Source organism: Watersipora subatra, chromosome 7 (genome assembly GCF_963576615.1).
Source record: "Watersipora subatra chromosome 7, tzWatSuba1.1, whole genome shotgun sequence".
Taxonomy (NCBI): domain Eukaryota; kingdom Metazoa; phylum Bryozoa; class Gymnolaemata; order Cheilostomatida; family Watersiporidae; genus Watersipora; species Watersipora subatra.
Window position 1 is genome coordinate 63,516,036 of NC_088714.1, and position 17,874 is coordinate 63,533,909.

The window sequence follows — 17,874 nt, forward strand, 5'->3', positions numbered from 1 at the left end:
TATCATAAAAACTCCCACACTTCCGCTCCGCTCGTGTGGTTGTGGGACAATATAAAATAAATCAAGTTTTTCAGAGTATTTAAGAACAAGAACTGCTTTTGTAGTGAGTCCCGTTATTTTTACTACATTTCCTTCATTACTCTTTTATTCTATTAATAATTTTGATCTGCTATTGTACTCTTTATTCACATGCCTTTTTAATTTTTTTAGTTTATAAAATTACAAATATTATAATTCTTATTATACAAACTACTACTATTTGTTTTGATAGACCCTAAAAAACTTACACTTGTGGAAGATTTTAGTAGTAATTGTTCTTGTGTTCAAGAAGCTTTACCAGCTAATCTTTTTGCAAACTTTGTGGCTAAGATGGTTAAACATTTTAATATAATTCTTTTTTTAAAGCACAAGTTTCTCATAGAATGTATTATTAGAACAATTCTTTTTGTGGAAGTATTGTGTAGCAATTTATCTTTTTTTTACTATACTAATAATACACTGCTTGGTATTTGATTAGATTTTAAAAAATAGACAAAATTATTCTTTATCTTTGCTTAGTTTAATTTTCTGCCCTCAAACCTTTAATTAGCGTTTTGAATTTATTTTGTAGAAGATTGCCCATTTGGTGACAGTCCAGGACTGGTTTTTTCTAATGCTGCTATTGTATGTGCTAATATAACTGGACCAGTCTGTGCTGCGAACCCATTTGCAAGAAGCTTCTGCTGTGCAGCTTGTCCAGCATTCGAAACACCTTGGCTAGGCCCAAGCTGTGCATACGGGGATAGCTTCTCTGACTGTGCTTCGTTTTCATGTGTCGCAAACCCAATTATATGTTGTGACAGCTGCTGCGAAGAGTTGGGCCCTGCAGCTGGCTACAGCTGTAATCCAGAATCATCCACATCAACATCTACATTCACAACTACATCCACATCCACATCTACGTCTACATCAACATCTACATCTACACCCACATCTACAACCACATCTACATCTACAACCACACCCACATCTACATCCACATCTACATCTACAACTACATCTACATCTACATCCACATCTACAACCACACCCACATCTACACCCACATCTACATCCACATCTACATCTACAACCACACCCACATCTACATCTACATCCACATCTACAACCACACCCACATCTACATCCACATCTACATCTACAACTACATCTACAACAACACCCACATCTACATCTACATCCACATCTACAACCACACCCACATCTACATCTACATCTACATCGACATCTACATCCACATCCACATCCACACCCACATCTACATCCACATCTACATCCACACCCGCACCCACATCTACATCCACATCTACAACCACACCCACATCTACATCCACATCTACACCCACATCTACATCCACATCTACATCTACATCCACATCTACAACCACACCCACATCTACACCCACATCTACATCCACATCTACATCTACAACCACACCCACATCTACATCCACATCTACATCTACATCTACATCCACATCTACAACCACACCCACATCTACACCCACATCTACATCCACATCTACATCTACAACCACACCCACATCTACATCCACATCTACATCTACATCTACATCCACATCCACACCCACATCTACATCCACATCTACATCCACAGCCACACCCACATCTACATCCACATCTACAACCACACCCACATCTACATCCACATCTACATCCACATCCACATCCACACCCACATCTACGTCCACATCTACATCCACACCCACACCCACATCTACATCTACATCCACATCTACAACCACACCCACATCTACATCCACATCTGCATCTACATCCACATTTACAACCACACCCACATCTACACCCACATCTACATCTACATCTACAACCACACCCACATCTACATCCACATCTACATCTACAACCATACCCACATCTACATCTACATCTACATCTACATCTACATCCACATCCACATCCACATCCACACCCCCATCTACATCCACACCTACATCCACACCCACACCCACATCCACACCCACATCTACATCAACATCTACATCTACAACCACACCCACATCCACACCCACATCTACATCCACATCTACATCTACAACCACACCCACATCTACATCTACATCCACATCTACAACCACACCCACATCTACATCCACATCTACATCTACAACTACATCTACAACAACACCCACATCTACATCTACATCCACATCTACAACCACACCCACATCTACATCTACATCTACATCGACATCTACATCCACATCCACATCCACACCCACATCTACATCCACATCTACATCCACACCCACACCCACATCTACATCCACATCTACAACCACACCCACATCTACATCCACATCTACACCCACATCTACATCCACATCTACATCTACATCTACATCCACATCTACAACCACACCCACATCTACACCCACATCTACATCCACATCTACATCTACAACCACACCCACATCTACATCCACATCTACATCTACATCTACATCCACATCCACACCCACATCTACATCCACATCTACATCCACAGCCACACCCACATCTACATCCACATCTACAACCACACCCACATCTACATCCACATCTACATCTACATCCACATCCACACCCACATCTACGTCCACATCTACATCCACACCCACACCCACATCTACATCTACATCCACATCTACAACCACACCCACATCTACATCCACATCTGCATCTACATCCACATCCAGATCTACACCCACATCTACATCCACACCCACACCCACATCTACATCCACATCTACAACCACACCCACATCTACATCCACATCTACACCCACATCTACATCCACATCTACATCTACATCCACATCTACAACCACACCCACATCTACATCCACATCTACATCTACAACCACACCCACATCTACACCCACATCTACATCCACATCTACATCTACAACCACATCCACATCTACATCCACATCTACATCCACATCCACATCCACATCCACACCCACATCTACATTCACATCTACATCCACACCCACACCCACATCTACATCTACATCCAAATCTACAACCACACCCACATCTACAACCACACCCACATCTACATCCACATCTACATCTACACCCACATCTACATCCACATCTACATCTACATCCACATCTACAACCACACCCACATCTACATCCACATCTACATCTACATCCACATCTACAACCACACCCACATCTACATCTACATCCACATCTACAACCACACCCACATCTACATCCACATCTACACCCACATCTTCATCTACAACCACACCCACATCTACATCTACATCCACATCTACAACCACACCCACATCTACATCCACATCTACACCCACATCTACATCCACATCTACATCCACATCTCCATCCACACTGACATCTACATCTACATCCACATCTACACCCACATCTACATCTACATCCACCTCAAAATCTACATCTACATCCACAACTACACCAACATCTACACCCACATCTATAGCCACCTCTACATCCGCAACCAGAGGCTTTCGAAATCTACGCTTTCGATACAGGTTGCGCATCAACCGGTTTAGAACGCAGAACTTTGCATGCAACGATTCAGACCTCCAGGATCCAAACACTCAAGCATATAGAAACTTATCGGTAAGCCTTAATAATATATCAAAAAATATTATCATTACCTAATAGCTAGTAATATAGTAACCTTAAGGGCAATTATAGTAATATAGTAACAATAAGTGCAAATATTGTCCAATTAAATAACTCAAGTTTTTTACTTTGTGTTCAAAAGTGAAAAAATTGAATGATTACATAAAAGTCAAAGGCTAAAAATAGGAAATAGGTTAATAAATACAGTGTAAGTATGCCTCTGAACACATTGACATTAATTCCATGATGTTGTTTGCGTATAGAGAGTTGGGGTTGCCTGCTTCTTATCCTGCTAGCGATGAGGGCATTTTTTCGTATTTTTACAAGTCCTTAGCAACAGCAAGGTCATACTCAACGTAGACTTTTTGTGGTAATCAAAGGTATTTGCAACCTACAGAAAAAGGCTTAAAAGTGTAGCTTCATTAACAATTAGATTATTTACAAAGCAAGAAATATTGAAAAGATGGTTTATGAAGAAACACTAACTATCCATAAAAGATAAGCCAGTATAGCCTGTAACGTAACAACAAAATGCCTTGACAAACCATCAGTGCCCTACTGCCACTGTTGTGTGAAATTGTGTCTATATTCACTACAACTCAGCTTTTCAAACGGCTAGAAATAGTAAGGAATTAAGAATTGTAAACAGTCAACAGAAGTAGTGCTGCCTGACATGGAGATAAAATTCTCCTCATAATAGCCAATCAGCACACAGCTCAAGTACTAGCGAGTCTTCCCGCGTTCATCAATTATGTTTCAATCAATTAATTTCAATCAATCAATCAATTCAATCAATTTATTCACTTTGCAAACAGAGTTTGCTCAGACAAACAATTTTGCAAGCCAAGTTATTAAGCAAGAGTAACAACTTGCAATTAGTAAACAAGTTTTTGAGTTGAAAACAAACTAATATTTAAGTGTAAATATGTTATAGACAATTGTCTGCGATGCTATAGAGAGGAATGTGGACAAGACTACCTGCCTTCCACCTGCAGTCAGCTGTGGCAGCATAATTGCACAAGGGAATGTAGTAGTATTGCAGGAAGATAATGATGACACCAGTGGTGCACCAATCAGTGTTGAAGAGTTTGAGCAGCAGCTAGCGGGAGTTGTCAATGACAATGAAATGGGTATGTCTAAACATAACATAGTCATTATAGGTTTTTTCTATACTTAAAATTTTAATCATTTTATTATGCCTTTGACCATTTTGAAAACATTTTCAAAATTTTTAACATATTGATATTGTTAATATTAAAGAAATTCAAATACTAGCCTCTATGTGATTAAAACTCAGATAACTTTGATGTACTCATCAGAGTTTTATGAAAAAAAAATCACTCCATGACAATTTTAAGTTAATCTTTTGATGTCATACTGAATTTGTGAAAAAGAAAGCTAGTAATGAAGTTAATGTTTGTTTTAAAGACGGGGACCAAGTTAAAATATTTTAATGCAAGGTTCAATACAGTCATCTAAGAAGCACAAACAAATTTATCATTAGAAACTATCCATCAGCATAAAATTAAATTTAGTTGTTAGTTTTTGTTGTACAGAAATCTTGGAGGCACCTCAGGCTTTTGATGTGGATGAATGTGAGGACACAACTCTCAATGACTGCAGCCCAAATGCTCTCTGCTTAAATACGAATGCATATTACATGTGTATCTGTAACACAGGTATGATCAACACTACTCTCACTGGTATTAATTAATGTATATTGTTTTATAATTTTTTTGAGTGTAGCGGACTAATACTACAAATACTAATTCACGAAACTAATAAAGCTGTTTTATCTGAAATGCTATTGGTGAAAATCCCCCAAACAGCTATTTTGTAAATATAACCTTTTCATTAATAAGATATCTCTCTGTTAATCTGAAACCCAGGTTAGAGGTTATGATCAAAGACCATGTCATAAGGAGCTCAAACCTATGAATTTCAGTTTAGTAGACCAACACCCTAACACCTCTGGTAATTCTGCATCTTTCGGTATGATAGCATAATTGAGCAAATAATTATTATTTTGTTTATAATAGTAAAAGGAAACGTAAATAGTAGAAATGAAGTTTGACAGAGAACATTAATTGATAGGTTCCACATCTGATGATCACCAGTAGCACACTAGACTGCCAAAGTACCAGTGTTGGTTGGAGACTTGGAGTATTAACATTTAGTTTTCTATACTTCATATTTTCTGGTATTAATATTTTGGCCTGTCAAAAGGTAAAGATTAACCTACATTCTCATGTCTTAAAACGTTTATATACCATAAAAATGGGTAACTTTGACCTTTTTACAGTAATTTTTTTTTAATTTGGGCAGCTACTGCATCTTTTTCTTAAAAAAAGCCTAATGTGAATATAAGTTAATTTTTTAATTAATACTTACTGTTCAATATTGTTCACTAGAAAAATACATACTCAGTGCTGTTTAAAAAATGATGAGTGACCAAGGTTACTCTGGGTGCATGATAACATTGGTTACCAAGAGGAAAGGTTTCCTACCTGACAACCCTTTCATTATTATTAACTGTAAGTAATACATGATTCACAAAATATAAAATCTGTGGAAAACGTAGTACCTTTATTGCAAACAATAACAACTGAAAATATATTGTAATGATCCAAGAAGCAGTAAATATGCAGCGGTCTAAGAAAGCAACAAATGAATTGTTTGATAAAATTGTCACAGATGTAATAATGAAAGCCAGGAGAAACTGCAACTAGTTCATTTCAGCTTGCAGATGCATAGACTTTGAAAAACCATTATATTGGTCGAGATTTAGTGACAATCACCATATCACGGCGATTTCTCATTGCAGAATACCCTTCAGATATTTCAACATACACTGATGAGCCTGGTAGAATTTGTGCTAAGTCTTGCGAAGGGTTCTGCCAAAGTGGGGCAACCTGCACAGAACAACCAGAAGCAGAACCTACCTGCACCTGCCCAGGTAAAGCATAAATTACTGTGACTCTACAAACGATGGCTTCTATCACTGCTAGGGGTATAGTATTCTACTAAACAATGATAGGTACACAGGCTAATTGCGCCAGCGTTTTAGTTTTTGAATCATGCAATTGATGGTCATTATAACCTTGGTACTTATGATATTGCAGCCTTTGAACCTTATATTTGCAAAAAAACATAATTGAACTTTTCTGCTTCATAATTATTCCCCTGGTTAAATAAATAGGATACCTTTTCTGCTTTGCTTTGAAACACTTGGATAGTTCAAATAAGAAAATTATACGATTTCCACTTGCAATTTCCACTCCCCATTGCTCGCTGAAATCTTTATTTCAAGAGATTCAGGCTGCTTGTAGCTTGTTATGTTTTTCTAGAACTTCGCAATTCTGCTCAGTTTAAAATTAAGTTACAAAAACTGTAATAAAATGTTATTACAATCTCATTTAAATTTCATTAAAGTTTCCTGCTGCACCTACATTTCAATTGTAAATTTATTACAGGACAAAGTTGTAGCTGGTGGATCTACCCTGTCATTGCTGCGGTCGCAATTTTTGCGTTGATCATCATTGTGGGGACGATTGCCTTTATAGCCTGCTCCAGAAACAAACCAAAAAAGAATGTTGCGCTAGACGCAACTCTGTACGATTTGCCATTAAGGAGAAGCTTTGCCCTAACTGGTCGATCTCATCGCCAGTCAAATAATGTGTCATTTATTGAGGCCTGAGGGCTTCTGTGATATAAGTGCTAACCTCTTCATTTTACAAATGCTATTCAAAAAATCCTTACCATTCTTATATTTTTGGAAAATTTGTATGCATGCATGAACTTTATTCTATACCTAAATTGCTGCTTATTTGTACACATACTATTCTAAAGAGTTCCAGCAGGATAATACTCATGTTATTATAGCAAAACATATTTTTGTAACTTGGTCTGGTAAACTAATAATTCAAATTAATATAACATTATAACCTAAAACATGGTTATCATTGAAATGTTTTTGAATGTAATATTCAAGCACTTGATCGGCAAAAATGTTCATTTTAAGAAAATGAAAATACACTGATTTTTATAATAATTGCAACAAAATATTTAATAAAAAAGGATAAGTACTCTGTGTACCACTAAGTATCTGTTGTTTCTCAATAACTTGAAGTTTCTAATGTGGTTATTTCAAAGGTTTGAAATACTGAGTCCTTCCATTGCTTGAATAACGCTAGTAATTTATTCATAACTTGAGGTTAGACTGATGAGTACAGAATATGATTTCATTTATATAGCAATTTGTTAGCTTTATAGCTAGAAAACGCATAAGTATCAAAAAGCTTTAATGAATGATAAAAAGTGATAAAAATAACCTTTGGCTTTTCAATAATAAAATAATTGATTTCTTTGCTTTCAAGTATTTCAACACTTTCTGATCAAGCTAAAGGCATGTATTAGGTATGTCTGTTACGTCTAGATTTGTGATGGTTGTGTCCTCCATATTAGTCTTTGTCAGGGAGTCTGTAATTGCACCTCTGATTTCTTCAGGCAGTGGGTATAGTTTGTGGTACAACTAGATCTGGCACAACTAGATGTGGTACAGAGACTGATGTTTGAGGCTCTTTAGACATCTTAGGTTTCTCACAAGAGTTGCCATCTTCATCAGTAGAATATCTTCTTTGTAACTGCTCAACATGACATCTTCAAGTAGGCCCTTTTGGTACAACTTCACATTCACACTGCAAGTTCCATAGAGTTTGGTAACTGTAGCTGGAACCTATTTAGCCTGTCTTCCTGGTCTTGATCAATAAAAGCCTGCATAGCAAGCATCTCCTACTGAGTATATGTGTCTTTTTGCTGCTATCTTGTGAGATTACTCCCACGACCAAACGAGCGGAGCAAAGTTTGAGAGTTTTTATGATAAATGCATGTGCACACAACTTACGAAAATTATTCATCAACAATGACACGAACCCTTGTCTCGAAATCTCATCAACGATTTTAACTATCGTTTTGTAGATTCGTTAAAGTATAATAACGATACAAAACACATATAACCCTATTTAAATATGTTACCAAGTCTTTGTAAATTGTCGATATTCTCTTAAAACTTACCCATCTGGACGGATTATACACAAATAGACAAATGAATTTGGCTGAGATTCTTCACAAAATACTTGACATGCTTGGTTTAATAAAAGTTAAGCCCGGAAATTGAAACACAGAGTGACAGAGAATAGAACGACTAAACCGTGCGCATTTCACGGAAAAATAACGTGCATATTTCCCCAGTCTATATCATTGTCGAATTGCCGAAGGTTTCTTTAATTAACGTAGGACTACTGAAATCGTTTCATTTTTGCCGATTTCAAAGTAACTGAAATTTTTGAGTACTTTTGAGATACTTTTGAGTACTTTGGTATTCTAACTGATGTCCAACGCAGTGTAGGTAAAGGAAATGACTTTTATGAGTAAAGAAGTAATGAGGAAATGAGTAAAGGCGATGATTTTTTTTCTAACGATCCTCATGAGGTTATTAAAATATTTAATTATAAGTTTAGATGACTACAGAAAAATGACTACGTAGTACAGATTTTCTACAAATTTTTTAAAAATCTATATAAATATCACAACTTCTTGATATTGCTAGCTATGACGTTTTTAAATGTAAACAAAATTGTGCATTGGTTCTAATAGTTGGCCAAAATTGCATTTCTCCTATTGCAGGGGGAGAAATATAAACATATAATCTTTTCCTTTCATTATTGCTTTTTGTTGTACATTATATAATAACACCCACACCCAGTACATTACAGCTACCATTGCAGTTATCCTATTGCACTGCAGTGCCATTTGACTGCTAATATTGCATTTCTCAACCATCAGTACCCTTTCTTTTTTGCAATATCTCTATGGTCGTGGGCTGTACAGCAGTAGAATTTCTAGCCTTCAGATCGGTTTGCCTGGTTTGCCACTCTTGACTGGTGTTGTTGTGCCAAGTGAGCTGAAGATAGATGTAAGGCGTCAATCTTGCTTCTGATTCGTCTTCTATTTAAAAGTTGGTTTGGTAAAAATCCAGTTGGTAGCAGTGTTCTCCTGTACTGGATTAAGAAGTGCTATAGAGCTGCTTTTGATGAAAGTTCAGATTTCTTGAATGCTTGCTTGAATGTCTGTACGAGTCTTTCTGCTGCTCCTTTGGTTGCTGGATGGTAAGGTGCTCCTGTTAAGTGAACTATACCTCTCTCCCTACACCAAGTTAGGAATTTCTTTGAAGCGAAGCTAGTAGCGTTGTCAGCCACTATTATGTGTGGGTATCCAAAGTAAGCAAATGCTTCTTCTAATATGTCAGTTGTTGCTTTGGTAGACGTTGAAGAAGTCTTGTGAATAGATGGGATCTTGGACTATGCATCGATTGTTACTAGCTAGTTGCTCCCCATGAAATTTACAGCATAATCCAATTGAAGTCTGCTCCATGGCTTCTCAGAAAGCATCCAGGGTAAATTGTATACTTCTATGATAGGCGTCAATGTTCTTCACATGATGTACATTGTCGGCAAGTATATTCTATGTCAGCATCAACTGTTGGCCAGTAGACTGCTTCACGAGCCTGTTTCTTCATTCTCTCCATTCCAAAGTGTCCGAGATGCAGGATCTGGAGGTTTTGCTTTAGAAGGCTCAAAGAAATGATCAATCTGGCCCATATTATAGGCATCCTTCTGTTACTGACAGCAAGCCAGCCATCTTCTGTATGCTGCTTCTATTGTCCCCTTGTTATGAGGCCATCCGTCTGTAGTGTTTTTCATCCTTGCTGCTAGAACTGGGTCTTTGAAAGTCTCTTTAGATACTGTTCCATTATCCGTAGGATTGAGCTGATGGCTGATAGTGTGAATGGTGCATACAATATCAAGATCTTTATCTTTCATCTTGCCAAATTCCTCATCTGGTCTAACTGGTAATCTACTGAGAGCATCAGTGTTTTGGTGATATTCGCCAGATCTATTTTATATAATATAATTGTATTGGTTGAGGAGTAATGCCCATCTAGATAATCGGTTGGCTGCTAGTGTTGGAACTCCTTTTGTTGATCAAAACAAACTACATTGTAGAAAAAGCTTACGGTCTGTGACTAGAATAAATTATCTCCCATAATGTGCCTTTTTCAGAACTTGTCCATACTTCTTTTGGGTGTTGCTGAGGGTCTTTGAAAAGTTGGAAATTGGTCTCTTTTCACCATCAGCTTACTGGTAAAATGTTACAGCTTTTATTCCATTCTCTTAAACATCACAGGAGATTCTAATGTCTAATCCTGGACCAAAATGGGTTAACACTTGGTCTGTTGAAATCATTTCTTTAATATTTTTAAAGCTTGTCTGCTGTTGTGGGCTCTAACTCCATTTTTCATCTTTGTGAGTCAATCTGTGTAGTGGCTCCGTTATTAATAATTATTGATAAGTTTGGTAGAAATTTGTTTTAGAACTGTGTAGATCCTAAGCAAGATCATAGCTTTGTCTCATTAGGAGGTGGTGGCATTTGCATTACTGTGTCTGCTTTCCTTTCTTAAGTTATTCTATTAGGAGTGAACTTGTGTCCAAAATATTCAACTGCAGGTTGTGCAAAACGACATTTATCCAACCTGCATCTCAGTCCACTGTCAGATAGCTTCTGTAGTAATTTCCTTAGGTTCTGTAGATGGCGCTTAGCATCAGATCCACGAACCAAAATTTTATCTAGGTTGACTGCAACTCTTGCTACCTATTGTGTGAGTTGTTCATAATCTCTTGAAAATAACCTGGTGCTGAACTAATGCCAAAAGGAAGTTTCTTCTGTAGCAGAGCTTCTCTATGTGTAGATAATGCTAGCTTTCATTGACTGTCTGGTCCTAAGGTTATTTGGTAATATGAATCTGCTAAGTCTATTTTGGTGTAGCCATATCCTCCTCCTAGTCTTGGAATTAAGTTCTTTGGGAGGGGAATAAGTTGTCTGTGGATCTCCAATTGTTTGTTCACTGTTTTGGAGTAGTCTCTACATGCTGTAGTGTCTGCGGAGTTATGTCCTGATAGCTTCTACTTTCTGACTGGTACCACCGGTGTGCCACAATCCTTAAATTGTGCTGGCTCCCAAACTCATTTGGCTATTCCTGCATCATAAGCTCTATTTAAGTCATCAAATATTGCAAATGTTACTGGTCGGGCTCTGAAAAACTTTTGTGTAGAGGTAGTAGCTTTGAAGTTTATCTCCAGTTGGTAGTCTTTGCAACATCCAAGTTCGTTTTTGACAAGGTCAGGAAATTCTTCACATAGTTGTTTGCATTATTTCTGTAATGACGTGTCTGGCTGGTCTGTGGTGATTGTAGGAATTGTGTTCTCTCTTATTTTATCATCACTAAAAATATTTAATTGCTTGATAGTTTTTTTCCTAGTAGAGTGAGGTCTTGGACAGTGATTACTACAAACTTTAGAGTTTTCTGTTTCTGTAGAGATGGTTTGGTTCCAATGTTACGTTGCCCGGTGTTTTTTATCATGTGTACTGAAGATGATTTGTAACTCACTTGTGTAGGTTGAAGGTCAAGTTTTCCTAGCTTTTACAAAATCTGTTGAGTTATGAAGTTGTTACAAGCTCCTGTGTCAAGTACCGTGGTGAAATTTTGTCCTTGTAGTTCTATTTCCTCATGTAATCTTGGTACGGCATTAGTGGAAGTCATTGTCATCTGCAGAGTTTTAATTCTTTTATTGGTTTTGAAGTTGTCTTCTTAATACATGCTGGCTCAATATTTTCCATTTTGTAACAACAATCGCAAGTTGCAGATTTGGACCAACAGTTACCTGGCAGGTATCCAACTTTATCTCATCATTCTCGCCAATAAACTTCTGTTATGTTTCTCAGTAACTTGAAGTTTATAATGTGGTTATTTCAATGGTTTGAAATACTGAACCTTTCCAGCGCTTAAATAACAGTAGACTATTAGACTAGATTAGACTGATGAGTACAGAATAAGATTTTATTTATATAGCGATTTGTTAGCTTTATAGCTAGAAAAACCATAATTATGAATGAAAGCATAAGCATACTTTAATGAATGATAAAATATAGCCTTTAGCTTTTCAATAATAGAATAAACTACGAAAAAGAGAAAAAGAGAAAGAAAACTACGAACATGAAACTTATACTTGCACTTTGGCAGAAAGACCGACAAAGTGGAGATGCATATCACAGCAACTTGAACACAAGAGGCGATACTAGTAGAGACAGGGACAGTCAGTTGCACAACTGATGCCATAATTTTAGCGTGTGTTTTTTTATAAGTATTTTATCCACGATAAAGTTTTTTCATTAATAATAGAAAATGGTACAAAAATGACAATACATTATGATAAAGCCTACTATAATAGTTTTGTGTTGGTTTATATTTAAAAAACTTTCTCAATGCAAAGCTTCGTTATCATTACCTACAGGCCCACAAACTATAGTGTGGTTTCCAGTGACTTCAGGCTCGGTTCCTACAGGATGGGTGCCAGTCACTACAGGCTCATATACTATGGTGTAGTGACCAGTAACTACAGACTTAAATACTATTGTGTGGTTACCATAACTACTGACTCATACAACAAAGTATGGACAATCAATAACTAAAGGCCATGCGCTTTAGTTGTGCATTCCAACATTGCTTGATCAGTGGAAGGTGTTTTACATGTAAGATTTTGATAGTCTAGAGAGAGTTGATCGTTCCTCAAATGCTCGCTGCAAGTCATGTTGTTTTATCACATCGAATGGAAATACCAATTCATTTATTACTAGTTTTTGACAGTATTTGAAACTTTACAATAAAGTAAAAAATGCTTTTATTTGCAGTACATAGTCGTTCCACACTCCAGATTGCATTAAAATGAGTTTACACAAAATATTAGTAGATTTTATCAAAAATTATTGGCATCTTTTAATCATTTTCAATTTTTTTGATGTCTGAGGTGATCTGAATGCCAGGGTGTTTTAAGTTTATAATCAATTAAACTTGACCAGAGTTAAAATACTCAAAAGAAACAACGTGCAAAATTACTTTGCTATTGCATTCAAGTTGCAGAGTTACGCTTTGTGTTTCTATTCTGTCAAACTCTGTGTAACTATAGGCACCACAATCGTGCGTTTTCTTGATCTGAGCATTTTAACTACAATCAAATTTTTTCGATTTTAATTTTCAAACATTTTGGCAGTAAAATCATCTCAACCATCAAAAACAATTGGAGATGATGAAAAATATCATAAATTTAAAAAAAAATTACTTAAATTATTGTGCAATTTTTAAAAGGATAAATTCCCAAGCAAACTTTGCTATACTTTAGCATTCTCAGGTTAGCAAAAACAATCAATTAAAAATAATTGAGGCAAGCGGTCAGCTTAGCAGATCAATTTATACCTATTGAAAACCAATCATGAAGTTGACGACATGCTTCAAATGCTGTTCTCAAAGATAGATATATACAAATTATTTTGTGTTTGTTGCATTATGCCATGCTTTAAGAAAAAAGGACATTTTTGTTATGAAATACAGAAACACTGTTATGTAGGCTGCATGCATAAATGTAATTAACTGAATCAAACCATAAATGACACGGATTAAAAACAATAAACAACAGAAAAAGAAGTTTTCTATGCTAAGTAACAACAACTTGCTATTTTCAGGACAGGCAAAAGAGGACAAATCTTAATTAGTTTTATTATGTAATCCTAGTTGTGCCTTACTTTGCCTGATTTGTCAAACTTTTAGCACTAGATGAGACAAACAAAGAGACAACACACTTGGAACCAAGAATTGAAACAGCAAACAGAAGGTAATCATTCACATGGTTGTTCAGCCGCTTGAGAGCCTGCCAACTAGTAAAACATCAGTGTTTCAAGGTCAGACAACTTCATCTAGAGCTTAATTTGAGAAAAAATGTGTAAACCGTTTAGAAAGTAAGACACCAGAAAACTCAAAAATAAATTTAAAAAAGAGCAGCTTAGATTTTTTCATTATAATGAAAAAGAAAGAAATCTACCTGAAAGAAAAAAATCTACCTGATCTCCTAAAATTATTTATAAAAGTTTAGATTTGAGTAAGAATTAGTTGAAAGCTGGCCTAATTGTTATTTTTAAATTTTTTCTTATTTTTCCGTTTGTTTAGCACAAACTTGATTGACAATTTCAACCATCTTATTGTGCATCATGCACAAATATAGCTCATAAGGCTTTGCTGCCAGACATATAGAAGACTGCAATGACAACCGCATTTAACTAAAACCATAAATATTGCTAATGATACCATACAATCACAAAATTAGTTCTATTATGGCTGTTGATGAAATAACGAAACAAAGACAAGAGATTTATCAACAAAAAAAGAAATCAGAAGTTTAAATGGGAAACAAGCTCAACTAGGAAAAGGTTATGAACTTCAAACTCTGTTTTTTCTCATACCGATATTATTATGGTGTTTACTAAAAATCTCAAATTGCTGAGCAATTTGTTTAGACTTAAGAGTATGGAAGGGCTTTTAAGAGCAGCTCACATTGCTAAATCACTAACATAAATACATTTTTTAACTAAAAAGGTAAGTTCTTTTGTCACGCATTGAGTTGCAGTCTATTCATGCACTAATGACCAGCACATTATATTGCGTTAGGTTTTTAATAAACGTATAAAATATGTATGTGTGTTTTTGCTTCTCTAGTACCAACGACAGATTAAGATATTGTTGCTTCCTAGACTGTTCACATGAACGTTACAATAAAACTTATCCAGTTTTTGCATAGCTGACAACTCCTCACTCATTACCAACTTGTCTAGATGTTTTAAGAATTTCGACACTACTCTGTGGTTTGTAATGTGCATATTTACTCAATAAGGAAGTTTCTTACTAGACTGCTACTAGCATATAAGACTCATTGAAATTACAACATCTTTAAGAGAACTATGAATCTGTCTTGTATAAAATAGCTGTACAAACATTGGCTGTACAAATATAGCCTCTGCATCTTTTCTCGCAGAAGATATGCAACATGATTCTTTAAGGAGTGTCACTAAGCAAAGTAGGCTAACCACGTAATATGCATGCAGGTCTTAAAAAAAACAAAAAAACTTCAGATTATCTTTGCGGGCTGTATCCAGAGCTGTTGTAGCTACGTGCAGAGCCTTGAGAGGTATTTCTACGTTATATTGAGCTATGCCTGTTTTTGTCTGAAAAATATGACTCTACGTTGTTATAGCATGCGATATGATAGCATATATAGAAGAGCTAAAAATAGATTTGTAACAAAAAAATCTTTAGTAGAAAGCTTCAGCATGTAAGCTGATGTAACTGAATAGAACATGCTTAACATCTCACTAATCATATAATATTTCTACTGAAACGTTCAATAGTCAGCTCTATTCGTTTAATACATCTATTGTGTTTATGGATGCTCAAGTACAAAAAAGTGTATTGTACCTGTATGTCCACCCAAGCGTGTTTGTATTTGTGCGTTTGAGCTTTGCTTAGAAAATAATACGGCAAGCGAGTGAAGTATAGTAATTGTTACGACTGCAAAGGCGGTATCCACTTATGTAAGTTCATCATTTATGATATGATTTGGGGAAGCTATAATACTGCTAGAGATAAGAGTTTGTCACAAGAGAGGTGGGTTCTAAACTATTTCCCTGCTGCATGTCATGTCTGTACGCTTGTTACATCAGGAAACCAATTTTGGTTAAAGAAATCACTTAATAGAAAGAGAGAACTTGAAAGTGAAATTACTAATTTTCTTTTACAGAAAACTGTAGAATTTAGCATTCTTTGATTTGTTATTTTAAAAAGAAAGACAATTCCTTCACCATGAGCCGTAATCACATTTTTATTTTATAAACTATTTTCATGAACATAAAAATACACAAACTTAATGGTTGAAATATACCTTTGTGAGTACTTCTCAAAATGGTATTGATTGTAAGTTGTGATGAGTAACATAGCTTGCAGTCATCATTTCTCCTAACTTCAGACAACTGCCTCAATAAAAAATACTGAGAACAAGTGAAATCTTGGAATAACTTAACAGAGAAAAGATGACAGCCAATTGGTACAGATTTATATTTTTGGATATAAAGTTTGATCATAGATAAAGGTTGTAAGACGCATCTATTACCAAGGTTGCTCAATTCATAGGAAGAGAGTCTATATTATCCATAATAAAAAATAAGTAGAAAGATAAATCAGTTCTTTTGGCAGGTCTGCACCAAATCAGACATTTGAGAATGAGTTGTGTTATTATTATAGTTATTGGTGCTCATTCAATCTTTTCTTCAGTTGCATGTAACATAATTGGCTACTAGGTAATGCTGTAACTTTATGTACTTATACTAAACTTCTAAATTTTTACCCTATTGACTAAAATTGCATGTATAACAGTTGATAAGGGATTAATGTATTTTGTACAACTTTGGCAACTGAAATATTGCTTCACAAATGAGCACATCAACTGATATACGCTGCTGAAGTTTACCACATGTTTATGCACAAATGTGGTCCTCATTCCTATTGGTTGCTAGCAACTACTCGATTAGTCTGTCTAAGAAAATTAAGCAGCACTCATATTGGCTGTTGCCATCAAATATCGTTTAAAAATTTAGCATGTTCAAACTGCAGCTAAAAATTTTTTTGAAAAATCTTTGTTTGATCAAAAATAAAAGTTTTTGCAAGTCTCTTTGTTGATCAAAAGTGTATAAAATTTCCATGATAGTCGACTAGCATACACACAGTTTAAATTGCAAAACTTATGATACTAGATAATTACCCTGCGTGATCAGCTACGGGACCTTATTGTGGTTTAGTCACACAATCGATGAGAGCATTTAGCTATGAATGAGGTCATAGGGTAAAGGCTTAGTAGCGGTATTGATCTATTGGTCTAAATCGTATGTACACAACTTCAACCGATATATTATAACTGACGAAAAAATTTCGTCACCTTCAATGAAGAAAAAATTCTGGCAACCATGAGAGAAATACTTCTGCCAACTTGTGCAAAAGACCACTTTCCTTAGACAGGCTGCTACATTGTAATTGCTGTGATTGACTGTGAGCAAATATGATCCGTTGTACTATTTTGAACAATCAGTCATGTGATTACTTGGTTGCTTAAATATTTACAGGACAAATAGCTCTGCCAACGGATGAAAATCAACATCATGCCTCTTTTTAAATGTACTCACAGAAGATCACAAGGA

General features: G+C 35.9%; 1 protein-coding gene across 1 annotated transcript; it reads left to right on the forward strand.

Moving 5' to 3' along the window:
• Positions 1 to 1,872: 1,872 nt before the first annotated feature.
• On the forward strand, positions 1,873 to 2,625 carry LOC137400986 (uncharacterized; the record flags this gene model as incomplete). Its single annotated transcript, XM_068087324.1, has 2 exons — positions 1,873 to 1,992; positions 2,566 to 2,625. Coding segments are annotated over 2 exons (180 nt in total), but the record flags the coding sequence as incomplete, so codon positions are not given.
• Positions 2,626 to 17,874: the final 15,249 nt, after the last annotated feature.